We start from the raw sequence: 18,709 nt of genomic DNA on the forward strand, positions 1-18,709 counted from the left end.
TTGGCATTCTCAGGACAATTTATTATTGTCTTTGAGCGATCCAAGGTTATGTCGGGAGTCGCACGTTTAGAACCACCCCCTTGCGGGTATGGAGTCTTAACGGGCTCCGAATGCTGATTTTTTACAACTCCAAACTTTGGAATCCAAACTTGGCAGAGTTTCGGTGGTTCTTTGGCCACCGTTTCCTTCTTCCTTTCTCGTCTTTGTTATGAAAGAGCACGGGCATAAGCAGCGTTTGCACAATGCTTTTGTATACTTTCTTTGAGGGTTGAGCGAGCCCTCTTGACTAAAGTCCATTCATCCGTCGTTAGTTTAGCAGAAATATGAGTGATTGGTTGTTGAGACAACTGAACCACTCGATATCTCCTCGACTCTAGGTCCGCATGATAACGAACCCCGTCGGTTTGTTCCAAAGCCTTAGCTATTTGACGAGCGCGGCGCTGACGTTGTCTCTGACGAGCCCTCTTCGTCAGTGCCGGTGGGCTTTGATTCGATGACTCTTTAACTAGATAAGATTCATTGTGAGCAGAGGTGTTGTGAGTAAAATCCTCAGCAACAATCAGGCGAGAGTCTTCATTTTGTGCCTTCTTTGGCATGTAGGTCTTCCTCCATTGTGAGATCCTCTTATACTTGCGAGACAATGAAGATCTTGAAGAGGATGATGAGAGATATTCCTCAAACTTGGTTTGGTCGAATTCGTATTCGACCATGGATTCAACCGGGATCTTGATCGGCTGCGACACGACGGTCTCGGCAGCGAGACCGTTGGCTCCCACTGTGGTCGCCAGCTTGTTTGCGTCAAAAGTTGGTTTTGTTATGGAATTCATTATATCTTCGGTCGATTACAACAAATTCAAAAGAGATAGTCTTTTTATAAGACTTCTTTTACACAACAAAAGAAAAATTACATCAACTCCTGTTTTGTGGGACTTTGCCTGTGCCGGGAGTGCTTTGGCTCGTTGACCACCGATTCACAGATCGTGAGGGTGTTTGGGAATCTTTCCTTCGTTTATCGAAGTAAAGATTTGAAAGCGAATATCTTATCGATGTAAGATGTTCACTCGTCCAAAGATCAAGTCTGAGCTTAGATCTCTAGGAATCACCAAATCATGCTTGTCAAAGGGTAAAAATTCTCTATTTCTTCCTCAAAATCAATAAAAGCTCAAGTCTCTTCTGCTCCAAAATGCTCTCTCTGCTCTGGATTGCTCTATCAAATGCTCGATCGGATGCTCTCTAATCAGCCCCCTTGGATGCTCTCTAATCAGCCCCCTTTTGTAACCATTGTCCCACTACCTAAATACCATCCTTTTATGATGTTAGTGGGTCTCCTTTCAGTTTGTAACCATCTCCCCATGTTTATGGTTGATCTCAAGTAGTTATGAAGCCAAAAAACCGTCAAAAAACGTGTTGTAACCAACTCTATGGCCGAGACAGTGAAGTCTGTCTCGCACTTCCGAGACAGTTTGTACTATCTCGGGTATTTTGGCTCTAACTCCCTCGTTTGATATCAGAATGAGATGATCCAAGATGCGTTGGAAAGATGACGAATAGATCTACAACTTTTATCTTTTGACCTTCTTCAGATTTTGTGTGAGATAGTCATGACTGTCTCGCATTCCGAGATAGTGAAGTCTGTCTCGCACTTCTGAGACAGTTTGTGTTGTCTCGGGTATTTTAGCTCTAACTCCCTCGTCCGATCTCGGAATAAGATAATCTAAGATGCGTTGGAAAGCTGATGAAGAGATCTACAACTTTCCATAGGCAAAACACTCATATAGTAGATGAGACACACATGGTACTTTACCCTTTTGTGGATAAAGCACAACTCCTGGTTGAGTTGTTCCTTTATCGTTTAGCATGTTTCACAGACTCGTACGCTTCGCCGACTTATTTCGTGTGCTTTTTAGCTTCTCTACAATATCAGATGATCTCCTTTGACTCATATAATCCTCCTTGACTCGGATAGTAACATTCATTGTCTTTTTTTATCTCGAGCTCTATGCGAGAACCTATAGGCAATTTTTTATGCCTACAAGGTCATAACTTTCAAACCGTAAGTCGGAATTAGACGAATTATATATAAAAATCGACTATCTCGATAAGATAGAGCCGACCAAACCATCCCCAAAGGGTTCGGTTTGCTCCTGTTCGTTTTACCAAATTCCTTACGGTTTGAGAGATATTAGCATTTTTTGTCAGTTTTGAGCTTTTTTGCTACGAATTAAGGTAATTTTTATTACCTACAACAGCCTTCGTAGGAAGGTTGTTGGCTCTCACTATGGTCGACAATGTGTTTGGGTCAAAAGTTGGTTTTTTATTATCATTGAACATGTTATAATAGTTTATCGATAACAAGTTCAAAAAATAGAAAAGTTAATCTTTTTATAAGATTTTCTTACACAATGAAAAATAAAAGATTATAACTTTATCAAATAACACACAAATCCTATTTATTAGTCTCTGTTAGTGTGGGATCTTCGCCTGTGCCGGGGATGTGTTAGTTCGTGAATCGCCACGGATCAGATCCGGTTGATAGAAAAGTTAGTCAATGCTCTTGCTTCACAAAGAAAATAATTACAGAAGTGATAATCTCGACTAAGCGAGATTACAACTCTTCTCAATATCAAAACCAAGTTTGATCCGGAGGAAAGGGGGAACGAGGCTTCAGATCCTTCGAATAGCTTACTCTTTATGCTAAAGTTCGCCAAGATCTGCTAGCCCTCCTCTGAAATTCATGCTGCACTCGTTCTAAATCCTCTAAAATTCATGGCTCCCTTTAGATCTCCTTTTATGAGGGTGATAGGGGTGTATTTATAGGATTTAAGTGCCATATTTGTGGATAGGAATGCTGTGTTTGTGGATAGGGTCGAAGAACAACCGTTATTATCCGTTTAGGTGGGTTTTTGATTATGTAACAGCTTCCACACGTTTAAAGATAAACCTACATATTTATGGATGACCCCAAGGAGTTTTAGATGCTAATCTTATTAGAAAACACATCGGGAGCTGACTTGCGCGCGAGTCACTTCAACTGTCTCGCACATGTTCGAGACAGCTTGGACTATCTCGGGTATTTTGGTCATAACTATTTTGAAAAAAATTCGGAATAAGATGATTCAAAATGAGTTGGAAAGATAATAAAGAGACCTGCAACTTTTATTTTTTGAGATTCTTCATATTCGAATTGTATCATGGTCAAAATGTACAAGACACAATTGGTGTCTCGTAGGTGCGAAACAGTCTGGACTGTCTTGAGTGTTTTGGCTCTAACTCTCTCGTCCAACCTCGTAATGAAGTAATCCAAGGTGTATTAGAAAGCTCATGAAGATCTCTACAACCTCCCATGGGTGAGACACCTTTGGGATGAGTGAGACACGAGTGGTGCTTACTCATTTGTGGGTGAAATGTAACCCCAGGTCGAGTCGCTTCTTCGTTATTATACCATCTCGTTGATTTGTATGTTTCATCAACTCGCTTTGTATATTTGTTAGCTTATCTATAACATCAGATAATCCTCCTTGATGTGGATAATAACGTTCATCGTATTCTTTTCATCTCGAGCTGCGTGCGGAAATTCATAGGTAATTTTTGACGCCTACAATAGGAACCATCGACACCTCAACCCACCGAATTTCACCCTCTGAAACTGCCAATGCCTCATCTAGTTGATTTTCCATAATACCAAGTTCATATGAAGCTTAGTTTACCCTATCTCCCATATTTTGCCCCTTCAACCACTCTGTGCATTTGAAGTAGTCTTTTTTCATGTGACCCTTTCTTAGCAAAATAAGCAACACATAGATTGTGATCCTACCTAGTTTGAAGACTTCCCTCACAGATCTGCTATTAACCCGGCACCAGAGCCTGACTCATCACCAGCACCTTGTCGCCATTGAAATTCCTCCGTGAGAAGTATTGCTTTGACCTCGTCCATAGTGATTCTGGGGTTGTCTATGATTATCATGTCCTCAAATATTGGTAGCTCACGAGAAAAGAACTAAGCAAAATTACCACTTTGTCATCATCTTCAATCTTTGACCCCATTGGCGCTAACTGGATCACCGTCTTGTTATAGTTTCTTAAATGCTCCAACAGTGATGTACCTCCTTTCATCCACAATCCATACAATTGTTGCTTCTGGTACAAGTTTGTAGCTACATTCTTGGCCATGTACAACTCATCGAGTTTCTTCCACATGCTGATTGAGATAGTTTCCTCGATCATGTGGTACCACAAAAGAGAGAATAGAATCATACTTCCTGCCTTCTTATCCATCCTATTCCACTCATCACTTGTCATCTTTTGCTTCTTCTCCACCCTCAGCAAAGCTTGATCTAGGTCATGTTGGATCAAGAATGTCTCAATCCTTTTCCGCCAAAGCCCAAAATCCTTCTTGCCATCGAACTTTTCAACCTCGATCTTCATCACAGAAGAGTTTTCCATCTCCATGCCACAAAAATCAAACCTTTCCTCAAAGTTAAGTCTAATCTAATTGAAATTCTGCTCCGATACCAATTGTTGGTAATATCTGACACTCTGATACCAATTGTTAGTGCATGCCACCCACAGCCCGAGACTAATCGTTGTGCAACACTTGGATATCTATGCGGAAGTGTAACCAAACACCATGATTAGTTATTCTCCTTTTTTTATAGACCAATCAATCATTGGGCAATGTGAAAACACCAAACACTAGTTCGAACAAAAGAGTAAAGCAAATACCATAGAATAACAAATCAAGAGAATAGAATCAAGTCTTCTTTTATTCTACATATTACAAGATAATCTATTCTTATTATCTAAGATAGATCCCACAAAAAACTCTCTCTCAATCTCACCAAAATATCTCTCACAAACCCTAGATTTCTCCCCTTAGTTCATTCTACTTCTCTCTTACAATTTACATCTCTTATTAGATCTCTTATGGCTTGATTTACAATGAACCTCTAAAATGGTATTTAAGGAGGTTTCCTCTTTCTAGAATTCTTGTAGGACTCCTTCTCTAACTTGGATTATCAATTCTAATTATTTACGATTAGAATTCAATTCCAATTGCAATTGATTATTTCTAATTAAATTTAATCCTCAATCCAAGTCCAACTAGAATTTTATGAAATACAAGACTATGTCAAAATAATCTCCACCTTACGCTTGTATGAAGTCACCTTCAAAAACGTCGATTCCTCCTTGTAATCTTTTGCTGCAAACTTGTAAACTATAGTTAATAAATATCTTTGAGAAATTACCCTCTGAGCCCCCTCTTCCAAAGGGCACCAGAACAATAATCACTCCCAAATATAAATTATTATAACACCAATAAATTAATATTTCTTAAAGTTGTGGAAAGTAAATTAAAAAGAGAGGATCAAAACTATAAATATTCTTTAATCTATTAACCCTATAAACCAGGACTGCAAAAATAATATTGATATATGTATTTTGTTAAAAAGGATGAAATTAATTTCAAAATATCAACTTTCTTGCAAATAAAAAATAAATGAACATCATTTTACTTTCTCCTTAAACAAATTAGTAGTTGATTTTGATTTCGAAAATCTTATTATGTCCCATACGTCTCAGTTAAAGTTTTTAATTCATATGTGCCTTTTTCCTGTCACGTGCATTTGTACGTGACGAATTTTCTATGAGTTGTAAGCTCCTAACAATAGGCTCTCCCAAACATACTCTTTTTCTATCTAGTATTGGCACAATACTTGTTCTTCAGAGGTACGAGCTCTACATTGACAGCTATCGAATGGACAAGGGCATAGTTCATGAAGAGCCCTTTTTTTCTTGAAAAAGGCGCAATTCGAGCTCCGACAAGCGCTCAAACGAAAATTGACAATTGAAGATGAAGACATTACGTTCTAGACCTTTCACTATTTGAATCTAGTCACGAATGCACCAATACATGCAAAGTGCTCGACGTTGATACAACATCGAGCTTGGAGCTTGAGTAATTATCAATGCACGGGCAATGCGACGAGATTCTAAATACTGGGAGGATCTGGAGAAGTTTAATCCGGAGAGTTTTGAGGATGGGCCTTGTTTGGTACGCTGGAACGAAATCATGTGAAAATGGAATGGAATGCAGAAAATGATGTCATGCAAAATGAATATGAAAATGAACTGTTCATTCTAATTCTCATGTTTGTGTACATTTATGGAACGAAGCGGGAATATCAATCTTAGTCCCATTCTCATATTTGATATCATTTATTTGCAAGTGGGAATGAAATTTTAATTTCTAATAATGTCCTTAGTATTGGGTACCGACTCAAGCTCCAAGTTGGATGCGGATATGAAAACTAGGCCCAGTCCTAGTAGTTTTTTTAAATTGTTTGCGTCAAAAATTGATGTATTCATTACGGTATTCATTATAACTTCAGTCTTTACAATGAAAACAAAAAAAGATAGTCTTTTTATAAGACTCTTACACAATGAAAACAAAAGTTACAACTCTCGTCAAAACAAACGCAGGGGGATCGTCTATCGATCTTCTGCTTGCGTGGGTGTCTTTGCCTGTGCCGGGGTTTATTCGTGGACCACCTTTGATCTGGATCCGGTTCATAAAAAATTAGGCAGAGCTTCGCCTTCACCGAGGGAGTGTCTGATTTGAAGCACTCAAATCGACCAAGTGAAATCAGGGCTCTTCTCGAGATTAAGACTAAGCCTAATCTCACGGGACGGACGGACGGGGTTCAGATCCTTCGAATAGCTCTTTCTTTATGCCGAAGTTCGTCGGGATCTGATTTGCCTTCGCTGAAATTCGTGCTCCTTGACTCCTCAATCCAGCAGCACCTCCACGTCTTGATAATAATTCGCCCCACTTGAAAGGAGGTCCTAGGCTTGTATTTATAGGGCTCCGGATACGGGTTTTAGGATAAGAACAAGTGATTTGGCTCTATCTTCAGTTAACAACAGCCTAACCACATTTGGGGATGATATCAAGTCAGTTAGGATACTCTGGAACAGAAGAAACCGATCAAAACAGCCTAAAAACGCGTTTTGGAAGTTACGGGTAGTTCTGGGCGCGAGACGGACTGATGGGACCCGCGTGGGTGCGGGTCGGATGGATCCGACCCGCCGCCGCGCGGGGCGGACTGATCCGCCCCGCCGCTGCGCGGGTCAGTTTGAGATATCTTTGATATTTTGGCCTTAACTCTTTCGTACGACCTCCGATTAAGCTGATTCAAGATGCGTTGGAAAACTGACGAAGAGATCTAAAACTTTTATGTTTTGAGATTTTTCAGATTCAAATCGCAGCATAGTCAAAACTTTACTTCTTTGTGTGATCAGATCACTGTAGCGCAGGTCGGTTCTGTAGCGGGTCGGAATCACTGTAGCACGCCGGATTACTGTAGCGGATCAGATTACTGTGGCGGATCGGATTTTGGTGACCCGTGGTTACTGTAGCACGGGTCACTCTTTGGTGACCCGCGGTTACTATAGCATGGGTCATGTTATGGTATCTTCGGTATTTTGGTCTTAACTCTCTCGTCCGACCTCGGATTGAGCTGGTTCAAGATGCGTTGTAAAGCTGACGAAGATACCTACAACTTTTATATGTTGAGTTTCCTTAGATACAAATTATAACATGGTCTAAATGCCAATCCTTTGTGCGGGTCACTTTGAGGTGTTTGACACTTTCTGACTTCTCCGGACTTGTATTGCGCATTTCGTCATTCCGTTGATTTGTACACTCTAATGATTCACTTTGTATATTTGTTAGCTTCCATGGGGCCGGATAATCCTTTCCTAACTTGAATGATGACGCTTATCGTCTTCTCTTTGTCTTGAGATGTATTCGGGGACCTATAGGCAATTTTTTTTTTTTTTGGCCAGTGAAAGATTTTTATTTCATCACCAAAATGAGAGAGTTAAGTACACCTTATAACTCAGCATATCAACTGAGAAAACAAAAGAGGATCCGGGAGCATACCAACCCAGATTTCAACAATATAAATCTTCCCAGTAAGCAGATAATGGACTATTAAGCACTGCAGTTAACATTTCAAACTTGATTTCATTCGCCAAGCTGACAGGATTTTTACTTTTCTGGTTGAACAACCTGTCATTTCGTTCTCTCCAAATGCAATAGATTGTAGTTGTTAATGCCATCCTCTTTATTTTTTGCTTGAATCCTCTTCCCTTCAACCTTTTAGAGTACCAATCCAAAATGTATCTCCATAGGCAAGATTTCCAATTGAACTTCAACAAATCCATGATAGAATTCCAAACTCTACTTGAATAAAAGCATTCAAAAAACAGGTGATCTCTAGATTCCTGTCCAGCTCCAAAATATAAGTAGCAGGTGTTAGAAGTGATTATTCCCCTCTTTAATAACCTGTCTTGTGTGAGAAGCTTGTTCTGTATCGCCAATCAACTAACAAAAGAGTGCTTAGGAATATTCGATACCTCCCAGACAAATTTTCACCAAGGCACCATAGTTTGAGCAGATGAGAGAGCATTATAAAGAGCTGACAATTTGATTTTGTCATTTTATATAGCAAGAGGAGATAAGAGTTTTTAGATTTTCCGCACCTCCACATCGAACCAAAAAAACATCTCTGACCTTTATCATTTGTTTCCAGGACCATGAGTCTCCATTTTTTGCTGTGACTTGCCAAATGTCTTTGTGCCTTAAATATACACTATGAATCCATTTGATCCATAAGTTCTCTTTGTTGTTGTGAATATACCATATACATCGCAATGCAGATGCCATACTCCAAGTAGATGCTGAGAAGATACCCAAGCCTCCATATTTCTTACTTTCACAGACTCTATCCCAAGCAACTAAAGGGGTCCTGTTATTATTTCCCCACAGGAATTTCCTGCATAGGTCATCTATTCTTTTGAGTACACATTTTGGAAGAATGTAGTTAGATGTCCAGTAAATCTGCACTCCAAGGATCACACTTTTAATGACCTGAAGTCTACCTGCATAGGAGAGATTCCTATGATTAACCCATTTTTTGAATTGACCTTCTATCTTTCTGAACAGAGGAAGACAGTCCAGAGTGGACATTCTTTTGGTTATTAGAGGCAAACCCAGGTATTTGAAGGGAAGGACCCCTACATCAAATCTCAGGCAATTATTTATTCTGGTTTTCATCTGATCATCAACCCCTCCATAGTATATAGAGCTTTTTTCATGATTTGCTTCAAGACCAGAGATAAGGCCAAAATTTTTAACACACTGGAACAACTTTACAACTGAGTATAAGTCACCTTTAGAGAAGAGGAGTAAGTCATCTGCAAACATAAGATGCGTGATCTTGAGCTTACCACATTTAGGATGGAATTTGAATAGCTTATCTTTTTTCAGTAAGCCCAAACTCCTAGAGAGGTATTCCATTCCCAATATAAAGAGGTAAGGTGAGAGAGGATCCCCTTGTCTTAGGCCACGCTCACCCTTGAAATAGCCATGAAGTGATCCATTGAAAGAGAGTGAGAATTTTGGAGATGTAATGCAAGACATAATCCACTTGACCATAACACTTGGAAACCCTAATCCCTTGAGCATATCAGATATAAAATCCCAGCTAATGGAGTCAAAAGCCTTTCTAATATCAATATTTAACATTGCTCTTGAAGATATATTCTTCCTGTTATAGCTTTTAACAAGCTCCTGAGCAAGCATTATGTTACTGGTGATCTGCCTGCCTTGAACAAAAGCACACTGTGCATCATTCACTAGGAACCCCATCACCTTCTTAATCCTATTTGCCAGAATCTTTGAAATAAATTTATACATGCAGTTGCAACATAAAATAGGTCTGAAATCAGAAGGGGACTTTGGACAATTGACCTTAGGTATAAGAGTAATAGAAGTGGAGTTCACCTCCCCCAAGAGCTTCCCAGATTTGAAGAATTCCTCTATTGCCTGAGTGACTTCATTGCCTATAATGGACCAGGCAGCTTTGAAAAAAGAAACACTGAAACCATCTGGCCCTGGAGCCTTATTTTCAGACATAGAGAAGATTGCATCCTTTATTTCCTCTTTTGAAAGAGAAGATTGCATCCTTTATTTCCTCTTTTGAAACAGGCCTAGACATTTCTCTGATAAGTGATTCATTTAAACAAGGCCCTGCTTTAATGACATTGATATCAGGAGGGATAGTTGGCATAGCAGTCCCCATTAGTTTTTTGTAGAAAGCAATTAATTCATTAATAATCTCATCACCATCTGTAATTCTATCCCCTCCATTGTTATAGAGGACCAAAATTCTGTTGTTGTGTCTGTTAGTTTTAGCAACATCATGGAAGAATTTGGTACACCTGTCACCTTGTAAGCTCCAGTTAATTCTAGCCTTTTGCTGAAAAAAAAACAGTTCACAATCCATTAGTTTATTATAAGTGATAATGCTGTCCTTTTCTTGTTTAATAAGTTCTGGATCAAGAGGACTTGATTGAAGGAGCTTTTGAACCTCTTCCAGAACTTTTCTTGCTCTTACCACCTGTTCACTGATATTGTTATAGTGTTTCTTGTTTAAAACTTTGAGAGAAACCTTCAGAAGCTTGAGTTTTGAATATATAGAATACATGGTGTATCCCTCAAAGGTTGACTGCCAAGCATTTGAAACTGTATCCAGGAAACTAGAATGATTGGACCACATTTTAAAAAATTTAAAAGGCTTTCTCCCTTGAGCATTATTCTCAAAAACAGACACAAGTCCTAGAGAATGATCAGATAAGTTTGGAAGGAGAAATTCAATTTGGCTGGCATTATACATGCTAATCCAAGAATCATTAATCAAAGCCCTGTCCAATCTGCACCACACTCTAGAGTCTGTCTCTTGTTTATTATTCCAGGTGTAGTAACAACCAATAGTTTTCAAATGGGACAGATAACAACCATTAATGAAGTTGTCAAAATCTGTTGTATCAGCATCAGATAAAGCATTGCCTCCTAGTTTTTCTTCATTGCTTAACATGGTATTAAAATCACCAAAAATAATCCAAGGTAAAGTCCCAATGATTTGTTGAACATTGATCAGATTAGTCCATAACTCCTTCCTGGCATCCATATGGTTGTGTCCATATATTGAAGAAATGACAAAGTCAAGCTTTCCATCCACAGATTTAACTGAGCAGGATATATGTTGATCAGAGGTTGCAATAGTTTGAATGTCCAGAACATTTGTATCCCATAATATGAGGATTCTTGCTTTTCTAGGGGAACAGACATTAGACATCCATCCCCAGTTATTTGCAATTTTCTTAGCAGCCTTAGGTAGTAAGGATCCCTTAATTTTAGTTTCAAGTAGAGCAATAAAAGATAGGTGGTAATCCCTCAAGTGATGCTTCACCGTCAATTGCTTTGAGGGTTTATTCAACCCTCTCACATTCCAAAAAGAAATATTCATTTTAACAGATTCCCCCTATCAATTGTAGAGGGATCAAAATCCAATCTATCCAAGGATAAAAAAGGATTCCCAGTTATCATTTTGCTAGGACTATTGATATCATTTGTGTGAGTACAGCCTTCAATCTGAGATTTAACAGGAAAAAAGGACTTGTTTCTTTTAGCTGATATCCAGGGATTATACCCCTCAGTAGCAGATTCTGGCATTTGGTTGTGCACAACATGCACAGGCCTGCCAAAGTTCTCTTCTAGTAAAAGCCCCTTTCCTTTATATAAATCTATTCTCTGAGTATGTACATATTGCAAACACTCCATTTGATCAACAGATTTATGAATTAAGGTATCATTGCTTTTCCTGTGAAAAACATGCACAGACAGATTATTACCAGGGTTTTCCCCCAGTTGTGATAACCCCTTTCCTTCAGTTCCATGACAATGTATTTCCTGTAAATACTCCATTTGATCACCAGATTGGTGTGGCAAACCCATATCATGAACTGGAATTCTTTTCCTGTGTAAAACATGCACAGGCCTTAGATCATTGCAAGGTTTTTCCCCCTGCTGTAAAGACCCCTTACCCTCAGTCCCCTGATCATGTACAACCTGTTCCTAAGGAACTTGTACCATTCCAACAGATCCACCATTGGTATTACCACCAGCTGAATTTCCAATGTCACCAGGAAATACTTTTTGTTTAGGGATCCATTTTTGTACTCTAGATATTTTTTTGCAATAGTTTGCATCATGTCTTACAACTTTGCACAAATCACACCATCTAGGTTTGAATTCATAGTGAATCTTCTGATTATAAGATTTTCCATTAGGACCCTGAACAGTTATCTGGTCTGGAAGGACTGTTGGCATTTTAACCTCCACAAGAACTCTAGCATAGGTCAATCTTTGCTTAGTAGCAGTCAATTTATCAGTGGCAACAGGCTTTCCTATGATGCTTGCAATTTTGCTGATGCATTTAGAATTCCATAAGTTTAATTTCAGCTCAGGTAATTGGATCCATAAGGGGTAGATGCAATCATCAGATTTATAGATTTCCTCATTCACTGCCCATGGTTTCAAGAGCAAGGGTCTTGATCCAAAAAACCATGGACCATTGCTTATTACATCATTCATATCATTCTTGCTCTTGAACTTGAATAGAAAAATCCCAGCCCTTAGCAAACAGATTTCAGGAGAATGCTTCCAAACTTTCTTAATAAAGCTCTCCATAGCCTTAAATCTGATATTCATACCTAAGACTTGCCCAATCAAAGAAAATTGCCAGATTTTGGCACCCTCATTCCATTCATCATCATCAAATATAACAGAATCCTTAGACTCTGAGGGGACATAATTCAATTCCAAATCATTTCCCATTTTCCTGTTGTCTGAAAACAAACTTATCCAGCTTTTGGTAGTAATTGAAGAAGTTTTCTGATTAGAATTTTCTAAATCAATAGGCTTCTCGGATTCTTTAAAATTCTCACTATCCTTTATCACATTCAAGATATCAGAATCCTCATTAACAGCTAAGTTTGGAATCAAGAAAGATCTAGAAGATATCAGAATCCTCATTAACAGCTAAGTTTGGAATCAAGAAAGATCTAGCATCAGATTTAGCACTAGGAAACTGCTTTGATAAGGAAGAACTCTAAGTTTGGAATCAAGAAAGATCTAGCATCAGATTTAGCACTAGGAAACTGCTTTGATAAGGAAGAACTAGAGGAATCAACCAAATCTGCTTCCTCTGCCCAAGAAACCCTAGAAGAGCTCTTTCCTTCAAAACAAGATGGAGAAGACTTACAGTGATTAATATCTTGGATTCTCGCCAACGGGGAACTATAGGGTTGCCGATCTTGAATTCCCGCCATTAAAGATTTGTTGAGTAATCTAGAATGAGTTCCCACCATTGGATTCAGCATTAGCTCTCTATAAGAATCATTCCCTGAGAAAGAAGAATCAAGAATCTCCGCCATGGATTTAGCCTTCCCTGTTCCCTTTGGACCCGTAGATCCTATAAGAGAATCTTCACCATCACCGCTATCAACAGAATTAGTGTCCAAAAGCTCCTCGTGATCGATCTGAGATGAGATCGAAGCTCCCAGTCCAGATTTGAGGAATTTTTCCCGCTAAACTTCTTCTTCTTCGCCATTGAAATCTCAGTAGATGCGCAGATTAGCAGGAGAGATATCGCCTGCTAACATGCGCATAACTACTCTAACCGCCTGCTAACCGCTATAGGCAATTTTTGATGCCTACATAAATGCTAAGTTAACTTGGTGGGCAAATCAGGAGTGTCTTTAAATAAGACGTCCTATTCTAGGGTTTTAGGGTAAAGAGAGGGAGAGAGACAATCTTCTTGTAATCAGGGTTTAACAGAGGGTGCAACCAGGTTCAAGGATATTGTGAGAGAGAGAGAGAGAGAGAGAGGATTTGGCAGCCTTTTGTAGGCATGTAAAATTGCTTATAAGACCCTTGGCATAGCTCACCGCGATGATTCGACAAACCATCGAGTGACGAGGCGACGAGGTCAACGAATCGTACGCGAGCAACGGAATGCATCCATTCGCGTGCGGAATCAAGCCAACGGTTCGGGGAGTCAACGAGTCATCCAAACAAGAGCGGACTCGGATGAATCACGACCGAATCAAGATCGGTTTCGGACTCAAACTCAGAAGTGGATTTACTGCCAAATCAGGAATCCGACTTACTGCCAAATTCAGCCTAATCAACGAATCAGAGTTGAATTACAACCAATCACGGACAGAACCGAAAGCACGAAAACACGACGGAAACCAATACCAATGGGGGGGCCTCGGCCTTAGCTAGCACCTCTGGATGGCTCGCCAAGCCGTGGCGAGCCACCTCAGGGGACTCGGCCAAGTCGCGCGCCGAGCACCCCTGAGGTGGCCGGCGGCTGGCGATCTGCCGCCCGGGGCCCACAGTAGAAGGGAGCTATAAATATGCCCCCTTGCTTTCAGCTTTTGAAAGGTTGGCAGACTTTGAGAGCCATAAACTCTGCCGAATTGAAGCGATTTAGCTCAGAGTTTTGAGAACTTGGAAGACTTGAAGACTTGAAGGATTCAGATCTGATCTCGCGCGAACGTCCACGTCAGCAAAAGCAGATTTCGGGAGAAGGGTAAAGATCGGTATTCTGAAGATCTACACGAAATCACACTCCGCGGGGGCCCCAAAGCGTTGGCCTTTGATCCGTAGCATTAAAAGGCTATTATTTCCTTAGCCGAATTAGTACCCTACGTATTTATTTCCTTTGCCGAAATAATACCCGTCGAACAAAGTTGTAGAATCGACCGGATCTAGATTCGCGCGTGTGGTCGACGGATAACCCCGGCGTCGCGCAAAGAAACCCAACACAAGCAAGAGACCGCAAAACAGGCATCTTTGCGATTCGTTCGACAAATAAGCGAGAAAGTTGTCATTTTTTATTTTTGGGTTATTTGATTTTCCTGTTGGTAACCGGATCTAAAAAAACGGATCTTTGTAATCGATAAAACTATTACAAGAATCTGCAATGGAATCAATGTATGACAGAAAAGCAACAATTTTCACAGCGAACAAATCTGGCGACCAACAGTGGGAGCCACCGATCTCGCTGCCGAGATCGTCACGTCGCAGCCGCGGTATTTCCGATCGACCGGTCGAGCGAGCGAGGTCGAGTATGAATTCGCCAGGCCAATAGTTCGAGGAGTCCTCTCATCCTCGTCTGACTTCAACCTCCCCCCGCAAGTTCCAGAAGTCCAATGTTCTCCTCCAGCGCAGAAAAGCTCGTTGCGGTTTGAAGATCCAGAACACCGAAACGACGCTCTTCACCCCAAGTGTTTAACGCCAAAGTCTGCTCAGCGTGAAGTTCCACCGACCTCCAACGAGGTCAAACCTGTTCTCGTCAACGCTTCTACTGTTGAAGGCGTTGTGACTCTCTCGAAGAGAGCCCGCCAGAGGCGCCGTCAACGCCTTGCGCGGCAACTCGCAAAGGCGATGGAGTCCACCGACGGAGTCCACTATCACGCGGATCTGAAGAATAGGAGAGGCAAACAGCCTCAACAACTGAAGAATGGCGGTTCCTCAAAGCCGCCAACGAACGAATGGATCCGGGTCAAACGGAACCGTTCGACACTCGAGGAGCAGATTCACAAACGCCGCGCATTACTTGCACAAGCAAGAATCCTCGTGCAGAAGGCCGAGGAATTGAAGAAAGAAAGAGTGGTCAAGAAGCCGCCATCAACCCGCCAAGTGTGGAGGCCGAAGCAGCCTCCAACCAAAATTCAACCTCCGGTGAATCAACCAAAGTCGCAGGTAAGCCTCGGTCCGATTCCCGACGAGAGAGGCAAAGCTCCTGTTCGAGATCGTTTGGGCCCGATGAAGAAGCCCCAGACGACGCAACATGCTGGGGGTCGCCGTCACCTCCAACATGACAAAGAGACTAGGGCAGCTACGCGCACCAACTTGTGCATTGAAGTCCACGAGCTCGCCGAGCACTCACGCCCAAAAAGGCATGTTACGAGGCGCGTGACTTTTGAAAGCCCGAAGAAGGTAGTTCCCCCTCAGAAGAAAACATTATCGTCTGATGACGATAATGTTATACCTGAGAAGTCGTGCCAACACACGATAGGTTACTCCGATCGTCAAGAAGACGAGTTGTACTATCGTGCTGGGGGTACGAATAAAACCAGGAAAAGGAGTCCCCAAAACTAGGAAACTCAGTGCCCCTGTTCCAAACTCATTCGGGCAGTATTGTCTGAATGCAGCTGCATCAAGGCGGTCCCCGAACGAGTTTCGGTTTTCGAAAGGCTCAGTACCGAAATGCCGAAGACATGGCCTAGGTGTTTCCGACGAAGAAGAACGGTGGCTGAAGAGGGAGAATTTCCGAGGGTCACCACCAACATGACCAGCAGAGGGACATCGGCGCGAGATAATCTCGAGTCAATTCTGGAAGCATCCCGGCCTAGAACCCGTCTGCAATCCGGAACCATCAAGCGAGCAACCTATGGTAGGGTTCGAACAAGGCTCCCTTCAGAAGATGAAGAATCTGATGCCGGCTCCGCGGTCGCATCAGATAATACGGTATCCAACGAGGGACAACCCCGCGAGGCACTTATGATAAGTGCGGAACAAGTGGCCAAAATGCTTGAAGACGCCTTAGCTAAACAACAGAAAACCTTCAGGTTCGAAATGCAGATGGCCATGCAAAACATGAGAGAAATGCATGACCAGCAAATCCAGGCATTGACGAACCAGCAAGGCGAGCCAAGTCGTCGTAACCCGGTGAATCTGGAAGACGAAGACACTAATGAGACGCATAATAATCCTCCCGTCAATGCAGGGGGTGGTAACGAGAATGTCAATGCAGACTCAGGTGAAAACTTGAAAACTAAAAATCTCGAGAGCAAAATCAACACGTTGATTTCCGCTCAAGAAACGAAGAAAACAGGCATTCCTTGTCCATACCCAAGAGAATGGGAATCAATTCCATATCCGGTGAAGTTCAACCTAATTAACTTCACGCCGTTTAATGGGATGGGTTCCCCCACTCAACATTTGATTTACTTCAAATCACACTTGGGGGTAATCTCCGGCAATGAGCCTCTGATGGTGCGGTCATTCGTCGGCACTCTTCGCGGAGCCGCCTTCGATTGGTATCGCCGCCTCAAGCCAGGTAGCGTGAATAGTTGGGACGACATGGAGACCAAATTCCTCGCCAACTTCTTCGACGACGACACAGAGATATCCATCGGATCGTTGCTGGACGAGAAGCAGAAAGATGGAGAATTTGTGGACACCTTCGTCAAAAGGTTCCGGAACAAGGCGATGAACTGTCGGGACCCGATCACCGAGGAATTCATCCTCCAGACGTGCCACAACAACCTCGCACTGGACGTGTTGGAAGCAATGGGAACAGCACCGTCCAAAACATGGAAGGATCTGAAGGTCCGAGGAGAGCAGGCCGAGCGATTCATCAGAAGAAAGAAGGCACAAAAAGGCCAACAGGCGAATAATGGTCCGCAACAGAATTTCGTCCCACGGGGGAAAGGTAAGGCACATGCTAATGCAGTTGACGCTAACCAAACCTTTCAATTGCAACCTCAGCAACAACAGCAGCGGCAGCAACAACGAGCGCCACAACAATCGCAGTCACAATGGCAACAACGGCCTCAAAAGCAGAAGTCTTCAGAGCCAAGATTTCCCAAAGTGTACTCCTTCGAAGATGATGAAGTTCCCAGCATCTTCAAGTACTTGTTGGAGAACAACAAAATTCAGCTGCCAGTGATCGTGGATCAAGAAGGGGCTAACAAAGTGACGGATCCGAAGTATTGCGCATACCATAGAGCGGTCCATCATCCTACCAAGTCGTGTTACCACCTCAAGGATAAGATCCAGGCGCTAATTGATGTAGGCGTAATAACCCCGAAGCCGTCCAAGAATGTTGGAGCAAACGCGGTGTCAATCAGCTTTGGATCGGTGCCCACAACATGGTTCGAGCCGAAACGCGTCACCAAGGTGGGAATGAAGACGGTGAATGATGACCCACATGGACAGCGCCAAAAAGGGCTTGTGCCACACACAGCCCCAAACGGCAAAATCCTCTGGGTTCACCCCGATCTGATTGAAGATGAACAATGGGCCGGGTCGTCATCTGGGAAGAAGTCCAAAGGAAAAGGAAAGTCTTGCTGCGGAGTCTCTGCTATCCCAGGGGAAGATGACGAAAGGATACTAGCTTTTCCGCTCTCTGAAGAAGAACAAGAAGTTTTTGCAACCCGAAGCGGAAATGAGTATCACTACAACTATCCACCACCTAGTGAGCAGGGGGTGAATAAACGGGGACCAGCCAAAACTCTCACGGAGATGGGAGTGATTACAAGTCCTACACCGGGTGAAGAGGCTCGATGACAGCCGGTGAATAAACCAAAAGAGAAGAATCCCCAAGAGGTGCAGAATCCGAAGCAGTCTCGTTTCAGCCGCCCGATTGGAATGGATCCGGGTTCTGCTGTGAGTATTATGCCGCTTCGCTTGATGCATTTCCTTGGCATTCCAGTTAGCAAGTTAGCATCCACGGGCACTGTTATCTATGGATTCAACACTAGCGGGTCAAGACCCTTGGGTAAGATCCAGGTAAAGTGTCAAATGGGAGATTTGAAGACAGAAGTCACATGTTATGTGATTGATGCTGAGACTTCGTATAACCTACTATTGGGTTGACCTTGGATCCATAGTAACGTTATAATCTCCTCAACTCTCCATCAGTGTTTGAAATATGTCGATACTGATAATAGGGTTAGAACGGTGGTCGCGGATAAGCAACCATTTAAAGGGTTTGAGAATTATTTC

At 42.0% G+C, this 18,709-nt stretch overlaps 2 protein-coding genes across 2 annotated transcripts; both read right to left on the bottom strand.

Moving 5' to 3' along the window:
• Positions 3,833–4,449, bottom strand: LOC109829737. The gene is made up of 2 exons (XM_020396775.1): positions 4,012–4,449; positions 3,833–3,967 (listed from the first exon to the last, which is right to left on the bottom strand). Exons 1-2 carry the CDS (start codon positions 4,447–4,449, stop codon positions 3,833–3,835), a joined length of 573 nt encoding a protein of 190 aa, XP_020252364.1.
• On the bottom strand, positions 11,981–12,940 carry LOC109829738. The gene has a single exon (XM_020396777.1). It carries the CDS (start codon positions 12,938–12,940, stop codon positions 11,981–11,983), a length of 960 nt encoding a protein of 319 aa, XP_020252366.1.

Source organism: Asparagus officinalis, chromosome 2 (genome assembly GCF_001876935.1).
Source record: "Asparagus officinalis chromosome 2, Aspof.V1, whole genome shotgun sequence".
NCBI lineage: Eukaryota > Viridiplantae > Streptophyta > Magnoliopsida > Asparagales > Asparagaceae > Asparagus > Asparagus officinalis.

Excerpts from the sequence above, each read along its gene's own strand:
- LOC109829738 (XM_020396777.1), bottom strand. The coding sequence starts at position 12,940 with ATGAGGATTCTGATATCTTCTAGATCTTTCTTGATTCCAAACTTAGCT.
- LOC109829737 (XM_020396775.1), bottom strand. The coding sequence starts at position 4,449 with ATGGAGATGGAAAACTCTTCTGTGATGAAGATCGAGGTTGAAAAGTTC. Across the intron at positions 3,968-4,011 it reads TTGAAGATGATGACAAAGTG|GACATGATAATCATAGACAA; the intron begins GTAATTTTGCTT and ends CCAATATTTGAG.